This window comes from Protopterus annectens, chromosome 1.part0 (genome assembly GCF_019279795.1).
Source record: "Protopterus annectens isolate FY-2018-M chromosome 1.part0, PAN1.0, whole genome shotgun sequence".
NCBI classification, from domain to species: Eukaryota; Metazoa; Chordata; order Ceratodontiformes; family Protopteridae; genus Protopterus; species Protopterus annectens.
Genome location: NC_056725.1, coordinates 806,457,357 through 806,477,597, shown reverse-complemented (window position 1 = coordinate 806,477,597; position 20,241 = coordinate 806,457,357). Strand labels below are relative to the sequence as shown.

The following is a 20,241-nucleotide window of genomic DNA, read 5'->3' as shown; positions in this document are numbered from 1 at the left end:
TGTAACTGTATGACCTGCACGATCCACCAATAGCTTGTATCAGATCTGTGCTGATGCAATTTCTAAATAATTTTGTTTTCTATACCTTCATGCCTGATGTTCCTCAAACCTTCCTCCAAATGGACACAGCCCATTTGTTCCCCCACCACCTGAAATTTCACCTTGCATCAGGGTAAGAGCTGTTAGGGGGATGTTGTACCATCATTCAGGCAGCCATGTCATTGTTTAGGGTAGGAAGACATGTGATCTGCATCACTGTAGAGGTCTTCAATACTGTCCCTATGTGAAAGCATGCTTCTGTACATCATTGTTGAAGGCCACCATTAAATGCTGGCTTGACCAGCCTAGCATTCACCATCCAGGTTTCACATACATATTGTTGCCCTTCCTCTGACAGATCGTAACCAATGCCACCCATTCTAATCCCTCCGAAATGGGCATACTACCATGCCAGTCCCATCTAGTAGAACTTTGGTCATTTTTACTAGTCATTTGTTTGCATCAGAAATGTACTGGGATTACTACATTTCCTACATTGTTATATTGTGTTGACGGGATAAGACTGCTGCATGTAGGTTCCCTTTTCAGAGGTGATCCAAATAGTACATCTTCTAGGAAACAAGATCACATATATTGACTTGCAGTACATCCTAGGTAAAGAGGGCTACACACAGTGAAAAAAAAGAAGTTACTCAAACTAGTATGGTATACTTTTACAAGTTAATCAACCATCATCAACAAGCCCCTTTTCCTTCATGGGGTTGTAGTGTTGTGTCAACTGTCACCATCTCTTTCAATTCAGTGATACTCTCCTGCCTTCTTCAACAGTCATGCTGACTGCTTCAAGTCTTCTCTCACACAATCTATCCATCTAATTGCTGTATGACCTTGTTTTCTCTTGCCTTCTTGCTGTCTGTCCCAAATCTCCTTCACAACATTGTACTCTGTTTCCTGCACATGTTCCCAGATTACTGTAATCTGTTGTCTTTTAATGTTCTCTGCAATTGGAGCTACTTTCACTACTATACTGATATCCTTACTTCTTCATCTGTCCAGTAGTGTGCATCCTACCACCCCCATCTGAGGTACTTCACCTTCATCACTTCTAGACTTCAGTGCTTATCTGCTTTGATGACCAATAAAGACAAAGAAGAAAACGATCTGGCTTTTGAGATTTGTCTTCTAGCTTCTACTAGCTTTTTTTTTACTTCCTTTATGATTGCGATGAGGACCAGCAGAAGAAGCTCTCTTCAACAATACATCTAGCTAAAACCTAATTTTATTATTCACTTGATAGAGCAAGTTACAGAATACTGTGATTTTTAACCAGCTCATCATATGTGGATCCTGGTTTATCAACTCCTTTAGAGTTTTGTATTAGGTGTTGTTTAATTCTGTTTTTAGTAGGTTTTGCTTGCCACTGGCTCCTTCCCACATGGTGAGAATTCCCACAGTGCTCATAACACTCTTGGGTATTTTTCAAATCAAATAGCAAAAAACTCCAGACTGCCACGACTTGTAAAACTTGACTTTAATATAAATGGTGAGCACTTTCGCAGTGTATAATACTGCTTCATCACACCAGTGTAAAACAAAACAAGCAAATACAATTTAAAAAGCATAAGACCCAATCAAATTCTCAAGTTAAAAATCACATGATACACAAATCATTCATTCTCTATCAATCAGGAAGTCTTAGCATAACCAGTAAAATCACTTATACAAACCCTGCCTCCAAAAGCTAGTAACATGATTGGTAAATCAGCAACCAATCATATAAAAAAGATAAACACCAATGAAATAATTTCTAGAAGCCACACCCCCAGAATTAATGCCATAATGTGATTGATTTCAAAACAGGCTTCAATGTAACCCTTTCATTCAAGCTTGGTTCAGCAAATGCTTTTAAACACAGAATCCATTCCTGTTCTGCACATTCACTTCTATTTTTAAAGTTGCCTTCTCTCTCATTAACGTAAACAATTTCCAACACAAAAAAATTAAAAGCGTGTTGTACACCACATCCCAGTACATGTTTGGCTAGAGCGTTCATCTCTTTCCCCTTCAATATAATATTATGATGCCCTAAAATTCTATCCTTGAAAACTCGGTTTATTTTACCAATATAAAATGCATTACAGAAGGAATAAGTTACATAATAAATGACGACTTTAGTCAGACAGCAAAAAACATCCAATATAATCTCAAAGCCATTTGTTTTATGTATATAAGACGTACAACTTAAAATATAGTTACATGCTGAGCACGAGTTAAACTTAAATGTGCCTTGAAATTCTAAAATAGGATAGATGTCTATAACACAACTGCCATTTTAAGGATAGATTATTTCTAAAAATAAATTTGGATTGTGCATCTGCAACCTTAATATCTGAATCAGCTAATAAAATATATATCAATGCTTCCTAAAAATACTGCAGACAATATTTACATCATTAGAAAATGTAAGAAGAGGTCTAATCCTAACAGAGCTTGTAGACACATGCAAATCTCATTATTTCTCTTAGAAAAGTTCTCCCCCTCCCCTTCCCTATTTATTACCTTAAGCCAATCCCAAAGTTAATAAATATTACCTGTGGCAGCCACCATTTTTAAAACTACAACCACTCGGCTACAGGTCCCATGAGGAGCTCAGTATCTCTCCAGTAAGTGTTTACAACTGTATATGCTTATTTATGTTGAATTGTGTTAGACATCTAATATGATTTATGCTTTATTACTGGAAGTTACTATGGCATGCTAGTATTGTGTTTGTCTGCACCAAGTTTTTTTAGTATAATAGTATAGTCTATTTGCATAGCTGCACCTTGTTAACTAATGTTATTCATATATATGTGTTGTGTGTAGACAGCTCATACTGGTGTCTAATTATTTCTATATAATTGTGCTGTTACTGGTGCCGCTCACTATATTTTTATCTGTGACTGCATACCTGTCAGCTGAGGTCCCTTCTCACTGATGTATTTTTCCAATTGGCTCAGTATCTGCATACACTAGCAGCGGATTCAAGACATATTTTCCTGTATGCAGTAGTTATTTGCTCAGTTTGATTTTGTAATCTTTACACTATATCTTTACCATCTCAAAAGTGCTTACTCCTCTCTGTACTCTTCTTTTCTAGACCTAACACCACTCTAAGTATTCAATATAAGAACCACAAAAAAGAGCAGCGGCAAACAATCCAAAAGCAAAACAAGTTTAATTGATAACGTTGTCTACATGTTTGAGCAAATTTCATTATCTCCTGGAGAGCACTCTGCTTTGGCTTGTAAGCAGCCCCCCGCCACACACACTCATCTTCCATTTTCTCTTTTATTCCCTTCTGTTAGCAAATAGTATCCATAACTGGTCAAATACTGTGTGTTTGTTAATTTAAATTGAGACCACAGTAGCCTACTGATACAAGGTTATCCTGTTTTTCCACCTGAGAAATGGTTAAGAAATGACTTACAGCTTCAGAGCAGTCTTGGTCAATTCTGATTGTTTCTTAAACACCAATTTGTCTTTGCTTGGATCTTGGCTCATTAGCTGCAGTACAAAAGAACTGCCTGCTCACACCCTTGTACTCCTCCTCCCCCTTCCCTGTTTATTACCTTAAGCCAATCCCAAAGTTAATAAATTTTACCTGTGGCAGGCAACATTTTTAAAACTAAAACCACCCTTTGAGCACTTTATGCTCAGCCCTGCCATAAAACTTACTAAAACTGCTTGAACTGGGGCACAGTAACTGATAGTTTGGGAAATACAGGGTACCTACCTGAGTCTCCACATTCACTATCACATGTTCTTATATCAGTTTACTCTGTTACCCGATTGTTTCCAGCCCCCTTGTAACAGTAACTAACAGGGTCTCTGCCCACTTCACTCCCCACCCTACCCCCAATTCCCTCCCACCCCCAGTGGTCCTTCCTTAATTACACATGCAAATCCCTCCCATCATTCCAACAGCCAACCATGGCACTAAACCCACCACTACCTCCTCCATCTTCCCACTACTATCACGCCTCCTCAGCTAATATATATAAGCATACCATACCTATGCTCACTGCATGCACTCTCATTGCATATCTTACATCCTACCAAAACTCATCATTTCCCCACTCAACCACTGCCACTGTACTACTACTCACACCACCATTCATGTCTCACCCTCACTCAGCTCCCCTCCCACCAACTCAAGAACCATCCCTATGCACCCCCCACATATTCTATCAACTATATTACTCAAACAAAAAGCATCCCTACAACTTAACATAGTAACCCCTCCCACCATACCTATTACCCACAGAGCACAATCATAAAGTTTCCCTAATAAACAAACAAATTCAAAAACTGAGAAAACTAATAACCTCATGCATATCACAACTAGCCCTAAGTGGAGACATCCACCTCAACCCTGGCCCCATCTCCAATCCCACTCCTCATAATCAGACTAGAAACCACAACTTCTCCCAAATCACAGCCAATAGAAAGCCAAGTGACCTCCTTCTACTAAGCCTAAATATTAGAAGTATATCCAATAAGGTCCATGAACTCCATGCCACCATAGACTTGTACTCCCCAGATATAGTCATCCTGACAGAAACCTGGCTAAAACCTCACATTACCAGTGATCAAATCCTCCCTACTGGTTATGGCATACTAAGAGTAGACCAGCTAAACAAGAAAGGAGGCAGTATAGCTATAATATTTCAACAGCATCTAAACATCCAGATCTTAAAATCATCAGCTCCACAAATAGGCAATGAAGAAATAATATATAGCAACCTCAAAATAAAACCATCAACATAACTGGATGCTACTTCCCACCTGGCCAAAACATCCCTCCATTAGAAAACCTCCTCAGCTGGACTACCCACCATTTCCCCAAGAAACTATAATTTTAGGTGATTTCAATACTGACTGGCAATCCTGTTCTGACAACCATCCAACCCATCATCTAAACCTTCATGGCTTCACCCAACTAGTCCAGTCCCCAACCAGGATAAATAAATAACTCCAACAAGCACACTACCCAGGATTGGATACTAGTGAGTATGAGCCCCCAGTCATATATAGCAGGCTGCTTATCGGATAGCCTCAGTGATCACTCCCCAACATTCCTACTAAAAAAACACCTATACTAAGTAAAACCTGTCATGTACCATCAAATACTTAAAAAACTAAACTTTAACCCACTCACATTCATCTCATCCCTCAAAGAATGCAACTGGCTTCCTCTAAAGTACATCAGTCTTGATGACGCCGTGGAATTTTTTAATACTACCTTCCTGAGCATCCTTATTTACCACGCTACCATAAGACTTTCCAAAACCAAAGCACAACCCTCCCCATGGCTACAGAAAACCACCAAGTCAGAAATGAAAAACAGGGATAAAGCCTGGGAACACTGGTGCAAAACCAAAACCCCCTCAACTAGACAGAAATTCCTAGAACTACACAATAGAGTCAAAAAGCTAATAAAACACAAATTCCAATACTACCAGTCTGCCCTAGACTCCTCCCAACACAACCCCAAACAATTCTGGTCCTCCATAAACTCCATCCTCCACCAAGGTAAAGTCAGTACCCCTCCTCCTAACATCCCTCACTCCTCCAAAAATATTGCTACCTCATTCAACACACACTTCACATAAACCATACTATCACTAGCTAGACAACACAACCCCCTCCCCTCCAACCACACCTTCAACTAGTAATCTCCCCACTGTCTTCTCTTTTACTCCTGTTCCTACCTCCATATAAAAAACTCTTAACTAAACTTAAGCCCACCAAATTAGCAGCAGACAACCTCCCAAGTGAATACCTACAAATTGCAGCTGATGCTCTAGCCTACCCAGTATCCATCTTGATTAACTGATCTCTGTCAGAAAGTTACGTTCCCACATTATGGAAAGTATCACATATAATTCCCCCACAAAGGCAGCCCCTCCACAGAACTAACCAGTTACTGCCCCATAGCTACTCTCTCTCCACTCTCCAAAATACTAGAGAGATGCATTCACTCTCAGGTCTCAGACTACCGCCTTACTAACAACCTCCTTTCCAATACTCAGCATGTTTTCCGACTAAACCATAGCACCACCACTGCCTTACTCTCCTTTACTAACACTATCCTTTAGCATAAAAACAATGGCTATCTCTCCTCTGCTACTTTCCTAGACCTATCTAAAACATTTGACATGGTCCCCCACACAAACAACTCATCTTTGTCCTTTATAACCTATACTTCTCTCAATCAGTCACCAACTGGTTTCAGAGTTACCTGTCTGACTGCCAACAATCTGTTGTATGGCAGAATGATATATCTCCCCAATACCTGTCTCTATAGGGGTTCCCCAGCATCCATCCTTGGACCCCTACTCTTCTCCACTTTCACCAATAATCTAGCCTCTGCCACCAAACATGGCACACTCATACAATACGCAGATGACTCAACCATCATCTGCTCAGCCTAGTCCCTACGCAAACTGCAAAAAGTCACACAGGAAGCCTTTTCCTCTGTTGAAACTTGGTTATCCAATGCCCAATTAATACTCAACCCAAACAAAACTAAACTACTCATCTTCCAACCCACCAGACATACTCAAAACAAGTCTCACTTTAACATCACAGCAAAATACACCACTATACAGCCAACAGAACACACCAAATTGCTAGGAGTGGAAATAGACAATAAACTAAAATTTGACATTCACATATCCATGACCATAAAAAAAGTCCACAAAAAACTATGAGCATTATACAGAAATAAGCAACTTCTCACCAAAGCAGCAAAGATTTCAGTAGCAAATTCCCACCTTATCTCCACCCTACTTTATGCCTCTCCAATATATGCCAACCTAAGGCAATGCGATCTAAACAAGCTCGAGACCTGCTACAATAAAATTGTCAAATTCGCCACAGGGGCATCTTGCAGTAGTCACCACTGTCTCTCACTTGCTGAACTGGGCTGGCTTGAACTCCCTCACCTCCTTCAATAGTATCAACTCACACTTGCCCACAAACTAGTAAACCATCCACTAAAAGTCACATCCCTCCAGAATCTACTCCAACCCTATCACACCACCAGACCACTAAGATCCAGCAACAAAAATCACTTACAGGTCACTACAGCTAATAACTCTGCTGGAGAAGCATTATTCTCTTGTGCCATAGCCAAATTATGGAACTCCCTCCCACCCACAATTACCTCCATACCATCATGCACCCACTTCAAAACTTTACTAAAAGCGCACCTAAAACATGCTGGCTATGCCCTTGCAACTCCCCCTCTAGTATCATTGACCCCATCAACCCACTACCTTTCTTTCCACCCCACTAACTACCTTGATTATAGCAAGCTCGGATGCTTATAAGCCTAACTACCTATTATACAGCAGGAACTTCTTATTGTAACAATTGTTAATGTCTGTTAAGTACTTTGCAGATGATAAAGATTCCAGTTGTCTACTGATGTAGTATGTTCTTCATCTGTAACTATGTTTGTAATTGTTAATTGCTCTGTTGATCAAATTGTTAATTGCTATGTAAATCCAATGTAATTACTATCTGTATATTTTAACTGTGGAGCTTTTCTTCCCAGGCCTCCGCTGAAAATGGTCCTATGTCCAGTCGACACTCCCAGTCAACAAATGTAAAAAAATAAATAAATAAAAAGTAGGGTCTCCCTTTTTCCTTCCTAGTTTTTAAAACTTCAGCTATACAGCACAAAACTTCTAAGGTGCTGTAGCCCCTATCTAGAAACTCAGCTTTAAGGCTAGAGGAAGCTTCCTAGATCAGAATCACTGTCATGAAGTCTCACAATTCTGAAGAATTGGCCTTTCAGTACATTTTTACTTATATGACCAGGGTGCGTACTAGATTTATGTAAGAGGGTATTATGCTTAACCTCTTTTTTATATAAACTAGTCCCAAGAGATCTAAAATGAATTTTACTCAATGTTACATCAAAGAAATTTACACTATCTTGTGAACTACTAAAACTAAATAGAAAAATAGTAGTTCCATGTAACATCTTAACAAACTTATCAATTTCTTCTTCTGTGCTACACCAAATCATAAATATGTCATCCACAAAACATTTGTAAAAGTGGATGAGATATTCAAAAGAATTATTCTTCAATACCTTTTCAGCTTCCTAAAGGGCCAACACCAAACTGGTGTAGCTGTTAGTACATGCTATGCCCATTGCTACGCCTGTTAACTGCACACAGTATTTACTGTCAAACACGAAAACATTGTTCTCCAAAATTATTTCTAATAATGTACAGATCAGTTCTATCTTAGTAGTTGTAAAGTCAAAACTCCTAACACTGTCTATCCCTAAAGCATTCCGAAAAACAGTGAATAGAGATGCTACATGTAATGTAACAAACAAAATATTTTTTGACATATCAAAAGCGGAAGTCCATTCATAAGAGCTCATAAAAATCCTTTGTATCTCTCAGCACTGTGGTAGTACTGTCAAGGATGGGTCTTAACATCTTCTCTACATAAACAGAGAGAGAGGTTCGGTGACCCAACCTATACTCGAAAGAATAGGTCTCATAGGAGGTGTAACAGAGTCTTCATGAATCTTGGGAAACCCATACAATAATGGTTTCAAATGCTTTACTTCCTTTCAAAATAAGAAAAAAAAGAAAAAAAAATGCATTTAAATACAAAAGCACATTTTGCAGATAATAACGGAGTAGTTTTAGAAAAACAAGAGAAAGTGTGTCAAAGAAAAATATGCTATGATGGCTGTAACAGCCTATCTGTAACAAAAAGCTAAGAAAGTATGAATGCATTGGGCAGGTATAAGGCAATTTTTAAGAACAGTGGGCCTATTTTTCAGGAAGAAGCACCTCCTTCTCATCATACAGAAAAATAAACATAGAGAATAGGTGAGCCAAGACAAATTGATCTGCTATCAAGCACCGTTACTGTTAGAGAACATCTTCAGAAATTTGCTGACAGTAAAATTAAGCATAAAATCAGAGACTGGTCTTACCATTAAATTCAGATTTATTATCTCTTTCAGCTACAAACTCCTTTCGTTCATATTTTGATCGGACCCACTGCTCTCGAAGAACCCTGGAATGTAAAGATATATTCCTGGTAAACACTGAATATAATTTTATGTTGTGTTATGTTACACCACAATTCATTACTTTATGAAAATGTAAAACAAAAAATATGCCATTAACTTGGCAAAATTGGTACATATTTCCAAAATGTATAAAAATGTTGTACTTTGTTACCGATGAGTACTTTACATACCTCAAAAGTATACTTAAATTCAGACGTATAAAACTCAGTAGTAAGATCCTGAACTAAATGCAACATGTCCAAACAGTAAGGCATATTCATATTCCTTGCCATTTAAATTGATCCCACTTGGGCCATATCATCAAGGTTCACAAGAGACTTGGAACAAAATGTGTGCTTGCTTATTCTACATGCAGAAACAGCCAACAGATGGTGGAAAAACACCATGCTATCACAGACGGTGGAAAGACACCATGCTGTTACAGATGGTGGAAAGACACCATGCTATCCCAGACGGTGGAAAGACACCATGCTATCACAGATGGTGGAAAAACACTATGTTATCACAAATGGTGGAAAGATACCATGCTGTTCCAGATGGTGGAAAGATACCATGCTGTTACACTCAAAATGAAATGTACCATATGATGATGAGGTGAAACAAAAGAAACATACAGCAACCTTTTCTAGAATGTTCTAGATTTTGAAGACATGTTCCTTCTGGAATGGAAAAATCCTTGATTGCTAAACATAAAAGGGCTATTACAGAATAAGCACGGCTTCCATCAGGAGAGTAGATCTTCCATGGAAAAACACACAGTAGTAATTAATAAATTGGCTTCTACTCTCAGATACTGAAGTCCAGTTCCATTTCTAGTAGCTAAAGAACTCCTCCTGCAAACACTAGTTTCATTTTGCCACTTCTCCTATATAAACAGGAATGTCCACACACAATGCAACTTCCAAAAGGAGCAAAAAACTTTGACTAGTAACCAAGCAATTCTTTAAAGTCATGGACATGCTTGCTGTGATAAGGATGATATGCCAGCTATGTGGATATGGAAACATGCAGAAAGTACAGTTGTGTACACTTACCGTAAATTTAGAGGTTCGAGTGTATTCACTGTTGCAATCATAACATTTGGGTTATATGCCTGCAGGTAGCCCTCAGCCGGCTTGAATACCAGAGTCTTCGGATTTCTGCGTCGGATACTGTCGCTTCTTCCTTGACGTCAGGTCGTCAGGGGTATAAAACATGCAGCTGATGCTATAACATCAGTTTTTCTTGCCCCAGATGTCAGGTGCCCCCATAATAGGAAGCAATTAAATGGCATGGTAAAAAACCCCATCAAAAAGCAAATACACAAGAAAAAATAGACATATCAACCATAAGGAGAGGCAAAGTCAAGAGAAGTCAGGAGGCTGGAGGGAGGGTAACCAGGACTGCAACAGTAAATACACTCGAACATCCACATTTATGGTAAGTGTACATAACTGTACTATGTTCTTCATGTTTTACTGTTGCAGTCATCACATTTGGGTTGATTCCCAAAGCTAAGGAAGGGAGGAGGAAGTCAAGGAGCATTAGGGCCAGTTATTAATCCCTACAAGACCGCAGTGGCAAATCCAGCTCTAGATTTAGAAAAGATAGGTAAGTGGTAATGCTTGGTGAAGGTATGTACAGAGCTCCAATTAGCAGCTTCAAGGATTTCCCTGGTAGGGACCCCTCAAGAAAATGCAGCAGGGGTAGATGTAGCCTTGGTGGAATGTGATCTTATCCCCTGTGGGGTAGGTTTTCCATGGTGCTTGTAGCAGAAATGAATGCAATGGGCTATCCATTTGGAAATGGTTTACTTTGAAATGGCCTTCCCCTCTGCCCCTGCAGCAAAGCTAACTAGCAGCTGCTCAGATTTTCTGGTAGGCTTAGTACTGTCCAAATAGAATCTAAGTGGTCTGTGCACATCCGGAGAGTGCATTATTCGTTCCCCTTTGTTTTGTGGATTAGGGAAAAAAGTAGGCAAATGAATGGACTGATTTAGGGCCATAGAAGACACCACCTTGGGTATAAATGAAGGGTTAGTCCTGAGGGAAACCCTGTCTGCGTGGAAGATGATGAAGGGTTCCACCGCCATGAGGGCCTGTAATTCAGACGCTCTTCTTGTTGGAAGTGATGGCTAGAAGGGAGGCAGTTTTCCAAGAAAGGAATTTCAACTCGGCTGTAGCCGCTAGTTCAAAGAGGGGAAGAGTGTGCTTTTCCAATACAAAGTTAAGGTCCCAAGCTGGAGTGGGAGCTCTCCTGGGGGGACTTACATTTTTGGCCCCTCTAAGGAATTGCTTTAGCAAGGGGTGAGAGAAAAGGGGTGGCTCTGTATTATAATGTGCTGAAATGGCAGAGGCATGAATTTTAATTGACAAGAAGGATAGGCCCCTGTGGAGCATTTCTGTTAAGTACTGTAGAATTTGAGGTAAGCTGGGCACCGTTGTGCCCATCCCCTGAGTCAGGCTCCAGAAACAGTATCTTTTCCACTTTTCAGCATAGGATTTTCTAGTACTAGGCCTCCTTGCCTCCAGAATGACATCGAGTACCTGCTTACTGAGGGATGCTAAGGGAGAGCTCAAGGAATTAGCTAGGCTGCAAGTTTCAGGGTTTGAAGCTGAGGGTGCAAAATATGGCCCACCTGCTGGGACAGCAGGGAAGGGGTCTGAGGCAGGTGCCATGGTTGTAGCTGTGCCATGCTGTGCAAGAGGGGGTACCAGTGCTGGTGTGGCAAGTCTGGTGCAATCAGTATTGTCCTTGGCCTGTCCTGTTTGATCTTTAGTAGAACCTTCGAGAGGAGAGGCAGAGGGGGAAAGGCATAAACTGAGAGGCTTTCCCAGGTAAAGGACAGGGCATCCACTTTCCAAGCTTGGCTCTGGAGAGTTCTTGTGCAGAATTTGTTAAATTGGTAGTTCTGAGGGCAGGCAAACAGGTCTATCTCTGGAGTCCCCCATCTGTTCCTCAAGAGGTTGAATATTTTGGCATCTAGTTTCCATTCGTGTGGGTCCATGAGATTTCTGTTTAAGTCATCTGCCAGTGAATTTAGTATGCCTGGCAGGAACTGAGCTTGCAGGTGTACTTGGTAGATCAAGGCTGTGTTCCACAGAGCCATGGCTAGTCTGCAGAGAGGGTACGAGTGGGTTCCCCGCTGCTTATGTACCACATAACTGTGGTGTTGTCTCTCTTTACCAATAGTTGTCCTGGAAGAATACGGTCCTTGAAGGCTGTGAGAGCATTCTGTACAGCTAACATTTCTTTTTGATTGATATGCAGGTGCATCTGTCTCGGGTTCCATTTGCCCTGAATGCACTGCCCTGCCATGTGAGCCCCCATGCACAGTCTGATGTCTGTTGTGAAGGTTTGGGTGACAGGGGGTAGAGTGAAAGGGTGTCCCTTGTTGTGGTAGCCGGCCTCTGCCCACCAAAGGAACTTTGTCTTGATACAAGGAATGACAGAAATCATTGTTTCCACGTCCTGAGACTGTTGACACTATAGGCTTTTTAGATACCATTGGAGTTTCCTCATATGCAGTCTTGCATATGGAATTAGTAAAATGTAAGAGGCCATGAACCCCAGGGCTTGCAGTATTTTCCTTGCAGATAGCTGGGTTTTTATGACCAATAGTTTGAAGTAGGTTGTGAGGAATGTGAAATTGTGTTCAAGCTTTCTCCCAGGAATACAATCTGTTGGCAGGGTACTAGGTGAGATTTCTTTTCGTTGATGGTGTACCCCAGTGAGGTTAGAAGTTTCTTTATGAATGTCAGGTGTTGTAATAGCAAGCACTGGCTTTATGCCTGAATCAGACAATCATCCAAATATGGGTAAATTTGAATATTTCTCTGCCTGCAAAATGCAATGGCTGGAGCTAGGCACTTTGTGAATACCCTGGGTGCAGTAGATAAGCCAAAGGGAAGTGCAGAGAACTGATAGTGCATGGAGCCTGCCCTGAAGCGTAGGTATTTTCTGCAAGATTCCCTTACTGAGATGTGCAGGCAAGCTTCCTTTAAGTCTAGGGTTGCCAACCTGGCATCCTTGGCTAGCATGGGAAGAAGCTGTTGCAGAGTTAGCATTTTGAATTTTGGAACTACCAGAAACTTGTTGAGAATAGAGAGGTCCAGGATAGGATGCCAGGAGTTGTCTTTTCTGGGTTCCAGAAATAGTCTTGAATAAAAGCCTTGTTCCCTTTGTTCTGCTGGGACAGGTTGAATAGCCCTGATATTGAGGAGAGAACCTGCTTTTGGGCCTCTGCCCATTGATTTGGGGGTAGGTCTGGTCAACCATTTGGTGCTGGTAATGTGTGGAAGTGGAATCTGTATCGTTGGGAAACTATGTTCAAAACCCAATCATCCTGGGTAATGAGTTCCCAGTTTTCTGCATGCAGGGCGAGCTTTCCTCCTAAGGGAGCAGGTAGTAGAGCAGGTCTTGGAAGGGTTAAGGTAAAGTCATTGCGCCATTTTTCCATAAGGGGTGGCTTACTACTCCCTGCTTTCTAAGTGGGAGCCCCCCACTGCTTAGGTTTGTGCAAAGCCTGAGGCTGTAGCCTAGGTGGTCTCCTGTTCCTGGGTTTGGACTGAAAAGGCCTAGAAGGGACTGGAAAGGACCAGTTCTTAGAAGGCCAATGCCTACTGAATCTGGGAGGCTGTACTTGTAGGAAATCTTTAACAGTTTGCATAGATTAGCATTTTCCTCCATCTTTTTGAGGACTTTGTCTGCTTTGTTGCCAAAAAGGTGGTCTTGGTTTAAGGGAGTATCCAGTAATTTAGCTTTTACATGATCTGGCAAGTTTTGTTCCTTAAGTCAAGTATGCCTTCTAAATACAGACCCCGTGACAGCAGCCCTGCAAGATGCTTCTAAAGTTTCAACATTGCAAAGTATGTTTACCAACTTGTTCTGCAGAATGCATTAAATTCTGTAATTCTGTAATTCTGTGTGTTCAGTACAGTCAGGAATCAACATCATTTTCTGTTTAAGTAGCTCCATAACATGCTGCTGATACTTTAACATACGAAACTGGCAATTTAAACCCTGATGGCCAAAGTAGCAGAAGTGTACACCTTCTTACCCCATCTGTCTAAGGCTCTAGAATATCTATCAGAAGGGGTAGGATTTTTGGCAGCAGTAGCCTTAATGCCTTTTGGTCCTTGGGAAATGGTCTCTGGGTCCACAGAAGGATTCTTGAAGAGGAACTTGTGAGAGTCAGGTACTCTGTAATACCCGTCAGGTTTTCTGGGAGCTGGAGGTAAAGTGCCTGAGGAAAGGCTAGATTCCAAGAAAGCATCATCTACAATGTCCAGAACAAGAGGAATAGCTAAAGGCATGTGTTGAGGTAGGAGTAAGAATTCCCTAAGCCTCTTTTTGGAGTCAGAGTAATAATGGCTTACCCAGCGGAAATGCTCCCTAAGAGTGTGCAAGGTTTCACAGAAAGAAAAATCTTCTGGAGGGGAAGCAGAGGGAATGGAGTCCTCTGCATCAGAATCATCATAGGTAGACAAGGGCAAAGCCTGGTAATCAGAAGGAGCAGAAAAATCAGATTCCTGATCAGAAGAATCAGAAAGAAACTCAGTTCTAGGTCTCTTAGAGGGGGAAGGCTGGCTTCCCCTAATCAAGGTAATGAGGTCTTCAGCCATTCTAAGCATTTGTTTTTTAGGCATATGGGCCTGTGGTTTGGTCATTGGTTTTCTAGGCATGGTGCGAGTTTTTGGCCTGGATGAAAGTGATGGCATTGGTTTAATATGAATGTCTGTAGGCCTGAATACACCCTCAGAAGCCGGTGCCTGCACAGCAGATCCAGACCCATCCAAGGTGGAGACATCCGCAGGTTCCATAGCTGAAGAAGCATTTCGCGGCATACCAGACTCCGAATGGGTCTCATTAGAGGTCTGCGAATCAGAAGTAGATTTGTATCAGGGGCTGTGAAAGTGCCTCACTGAGTACCGGTGGACTGGCGACTAGCTTAACTGAAGCATCGGCGGCAGTTTTGGACCTATGCGGTCTGTCTCTGTCTTTATACTTACGTTTTTTCAGAAGATCGGTAGTCGGATGGCGATTAAGTCATTTCGGAGTACACAGAACGTGTACGGATATAATTAGATGCAAAAACAGCATGACGATGGATAGTTCGGGCATTGAATAAGGCACAAAACAGACAACAAGGGACGTCATGGTCTGGGCCTAAGCAGGAAATGCAGTAAGAATGGAAATCTCTATGAGGTATTTGCTTTCCACAGGTAAGACAATTGTGAACGTTTACTGACATCGGTTAGAGCAAGAAAAAGGATCCCGAATGGGGTACTTAGCTTTTTTGAAGACTTCGGGTCAGAAACTCGAAAATGAAAATTTCAGGAGTCGGCCGACCGGCACTTGCAGACTGCTTCTGCTTCGGGCAATGCATGGCAAGAAAGACTGATGTAATAACATCGGCTGCATGTTTTATACCCCTGACTACCTGACACCAAGGAAGAAGCGGCATCCTACGCAGAAATCTGAAGACTCTGGTATTCAGGTCAGCTGAGGACTACCTACAGGCAGACAACCCAAATATGATGACTGCAACAGTGAAACATGAAGAACATCTGGACTATCAATAAGCAAACTGGAAGTATATATTTGGAAAACCCTACATAGCTATAGTGAGGTAAAATGATTTGTCAAAATCAGAAATAAAATGTTCGAACCAGAATCTTGGAAATGTTTTTGTGAACAGCATACCGGAATATGAAGGCAAGTCTACCCCATATCTCTTGTTTTTACTAAGGTATTCTCATTCTTACAAGTTGAAACACATTATTTAGGATCAGAATGCACATTTGTTAATGACACAGCCTTATTGTTGGAATGATACAAGGTTATTTTTAATCTTATGTTTTTCTGACACCTTAAGAATTACTAAATAAATGTATGGGGGCATGTTCTTGCCTAGAAACACAATGCCTTCTTCCCATTTTATGACACTGTAAGGTTAGATCAAAGAACTAAACTGCTGCTAATGTGGGTGAATAGCAGGTATGGGAACAAACTCAGGGTGAAGCTTATTCATAACACACCCCCCAAAAATTATATGAACAGCCCAACTATCTGAAACTTACACTGCCACCATTTGTTGCAGTATCCAACTGTTCCTTCTAAAAGATTACAGAGGCTGCACCACATGAACTGAAAAGTTTCTGGGACCTGCAACAAAGATGAGGGTCCTCACTTTTTCTACCATTGTTGTTGTGCACCTTGATTCTTCTTGTAAAACAAGTCCTCTGCAGGACAGGAAAAGTACAGTTGTGTAGCTACCATAAATGTAGATGTTTGAGTGTATTCACTGTTGCAGTCATTACACTTGGGTTATCCTGCTGGCAGGCGACCCGCAGTCGGCCCAAGTTCCAAAGTCTTGGTCCGGCATCGGTTGCTGTCGCCTCTTCCCTGACGTCAGTGCGCCCGGGGTATAAAAGTTGCAACAGACGCCATTTTCTTCAGTTTTTCTTGCCCCAGATGTCAGGTGCCCCCAGATAGGAAGGCTGAAAAGATAAAAATATGCCAAACAACCATATTACTATAAACATTTCCTTCATCTAAAAGCAAATACACCACATAGGTTGTATAAAGTTGAGAAGTACAGAATAGTCCCAGCAAAGAGGGGGATGGTGGGTGGGTAACCTGGACTGCAACAGTGAATACACTCGAACATCTGCATTTATGGTAGGTACACAACTGTACTATGTTCATCATGTTTCACTGTTGCAGTCATTACACTTGGGTAGAATCCCGAAGCTGAGGTTGGGTGGCTGGGTCTAGATTGGATTTGGCGAGGCTAACAAGCCCTGCAGAACTGCAGTGGCAAAGCCTGCTCTGGATTTGGAGTAGATATGTAGGTGGTAGTGCTTGGTAAAAGTGTGCACTGAGCTCCATGTTGCAGCTTCTAATATGTCTTTGGTTGGTACCCCTCTGAGGAAAGCTGCTGAAGTGGCTGCTGCTCTGGTAGAATGAGGCTTAATGCCCTTAGGCACAGATTTGCCATGTTGTGCATAACAGAAGCGGATGCAGTGTCCTATCCATTTGGATATTGTCTGCTTTGTAAAAGGCTTTCCTTGGGATCCTGCAGCATATGCTACACACAGTTGCTCAGTTTTTCTGAAAGCTTTTGTTTTGTCCAAGTAAAATCGTAGCTGCCTGTATATATCCAAAGCGTGCAGAAGTCTTTCCCCTTTATTCTGGGGATTTGGGTAGAAAGTAGGAAAATTAATTGTTTGGTTTAAGGCCACATTGGAGACCACTTTTGGCATGAATGTTGGGTTTGTCCTAAGAGAAACCCTGTCCTGATGAAAAATGAGGAAAGGTTCCACAGCCATCAATGCCTGTAACTCTGAGACTCTTCTTGCTGAAGTTATTGCTAGGAGCAGAGCAGTTTTCCATGACAAGAATTTTAGATCAGCTGTGCTGGCTGGTTCAAATGGAGGCAGTGTTAGTTTTTCTAAAACAAAATTGAGGTCCCAAGTAGGTACTGGTGCTCTCCTAGGGGGTCTTATATTCTTTGCCCCTCTGAGGTACTGTCGTAGAAGAGGATGTGAAAAAATAGGAGGATCCGTATTGTAATGAGCTGAAATGGCAGAGGCATGGATTTTAACAGATGAAAAAGATAGGCCTTTGTCCAATATCTCAGTCAGATATTGTAAAATCTGAGGTATATTAGGGATCAGTGGGTCGAGCCCTTGTGCCTGGTTCCAAGCACAGAATCTCTTCCATTTTTCTGCATAAGATTTCCTGGTGCTGGGTCTCCTGGCTTCCAAAATTACATCCATAACAGCTTTAGAGAGAGGTGCAGTCTGAGTGGCTACATTATCTGCCATGCTGCCAGGTTTGAGGTCCTGAGTTGGACTGTGCAGAATCTGATTGTTTTGCTATGTCAGGAGATGTGGGATTTGAGGTAGAGGCCAAGGTGGGCCTTGGGACAAAGTCTTTAGGATTGGGTACCAGTGCTGGCGTGGCCAGTCTGGTACAATCAGGATAATTTTTGGCCTCTCTTGTCTGACTTTTAGAAGCACCTTGGTGAGTACAGGCATCGGAGGGAAGGCACAGACTGTCAGGTTTTTCCAGTTGAATGATAGAGCATCCACTTTCCATGCCTGAGAGTGATAAGTCCTTGTGCAAAATTTCTGTATTTGGCAATTGTGAGGGGAGGCAAAAAGATCTATGTCTGGGCATCCCCATTCCCTTGTTATCATGTTGAACACTTGTGGATTTAGCTTCCATTCATGAGATTTCTGCTTAGTTCGTCTGCCAGTGTATTTTTTGTTCCTGGCAGGAATTGTGCTTGCAGATGTACCTGGTAGGTCAGTGCTGTGTTCCACAAAGTCATGGCTTGTCTGCATAGGGGCTAGGAATGTGTGCCCCCCTTGCTTGTTTATGTACCACATAACTGTGGTATTGTCCGTCTTTATTAATAGTTGTCCTGGATGTATTAGGTCCTTGAAGGCTGTCAGGGCATTCTGTACAGCTAGCATCTCTTTTTGATTGATGTGAAGATGCATTTGTTCCTTGGGCCACATGCCCTGAATACATTTTCCTGCCATATGTGCTCCCCAGGCATAATCCGATGCATCCATTGTTATTGTCTGCCTGGCTATAGGTAAGGTGAAAGGCTGTCCCTTTGTTGAGATGACAGGCCTGGGACCACCATCGAAACACCTGTTGTAGGCAGGGAATCAAGGTTATGATTGTCTCTAGGCTGTGACAATGCTGAGTCCAAACACTTTTTAGATACCGTTGTAGTTTCCTCATATGCAGTTTTGCATATGGAATTAGTAGAATGCAGGATGCCATGAAACCCAGGGCCTGCAGAATTTTTCTTGCAGGGAGCTGGGTCTTTGTTGCCATCATTTGAAAGTAATGAGTCAGTTGCCTTTGTTTGTCTGGCGTGAGATAAGCCATCTGGGCAGTTGTATTTAAAGCTTGCACCCAGGAATATTATCTCTTGAGAGGGCATGAGTTTTGATTTCTTTTCATTTACTGTGTACCCTAGGTAAATTAGCAATCTTTTTACAAATGCCAGGTGCTTTAGAAGAATGTCCTTGCTCTCTGCGTGAATAAGGCAGTCATCCAAGTAGGGATATATTTGAATTCCTTTTTGTCTGCAAAATGCAATTACTGGTGCCAGGCATTTTTGTGAAGACCCTGGGTGCAGTAGATAAGCCAAAGGGCAGTGCAGAGAATTGGTAATGCATTGAGCCTGCTATAAATCTGAGGTATCTTCTGCACGATTGTCTGATTGGGATGTGCAGGTATGCCACCTTGAGATCCAAAGTAACTAGCCAAGCCTCCTTGCCCAGCATGGGCAGAGGTTGTTGTAGTGTTAACATTCTGAATTTTGGAACATCCAGGAAAGTATTTAGGATTGGCAGGTCCAGTATTGGTCTCCAGGCTTTGTCTTTTCTGGGTACTAAGAAAAGTCTTGAGTAAAAATCCTTGTCCCTGTTCTTCTTGTCCTTGTTCTTATCCATAAGAGCAGCAACCTGTTTTTGTGCCTCTGCCCATTGGTTTTGTGGCAGGTTTGGCATACCAAAAGGTATTGGAAGCGTGTGGAAGTGGAACCTGTACCCCTGAGAAACAATATTCAGCACCCATTGGTCTTGGGTGATCATGTGCCAATTTTTTGAGAAAAGTGCTACTTTCCCCCTAGGGGTGCTGTTAACTGGTAAGAGCTTGGCATTTGCAGAGGGAAGTCATTGTGACTGCTTTCTATAAGGTTGTGATTTGTCTTCTCCTCCTCCTTTGGGGGCTGAAGCACCCCATTGTTTAGGTCTGTAGGAGCCTTGGGGCTGAGATCTGCCTCTTGGGTGTCTGTATCTGCCTCTTTGTGGCCTGTCTGACACTGGAATGGACCAATTTTTTGAAGGCCAGTTTCTGCTAAATCTAGGTGGTTTGAACCTGTAAGAAATCTTTCACCATTTGCATTGACTTTGCTTTATCCTCCATTTTCTTTAACACCTCTTCTGCCTTAACACCAAACAAAGTATCATGCTGTAGTGGAGCATCCAATAAATTTACTTTAACATGGTCAGGTAAACTTTGTTCTTTCAACCAAGCATGTCTTCGAATAATTGAGCCTGTAACTGCGGCTCTACAAGAAGCCTCTAATGAATCAAAACCACATTGCAGAGTATGCTTTC

General features: G+C 41.7%; 1 protein-coding gene across 1 annotated transcript in view; it reads right to left on the bottom strand.

The window, feature by feature from the left end:
- The window catches only part of LOC122794642 (arf-GAP with dual PH domain-containing protein 1-like), a 1,143,274-nt gene that overhangs the window by 420,786 nt on the left and 702,247 nt on the right, over nt 1-20,241 (bottom strand). Inside the window, exon 4 of the mRNA XM_044063238.1 lies at nt 9,014-9,096. Within this exon, the coding sequence (XP_043919173.1) occupies nt 9,014-9,096 (83 nt within the window). The remainder of the gene's footprint in view (nt 1-9,013; nt 9,097-20,241) is intronic.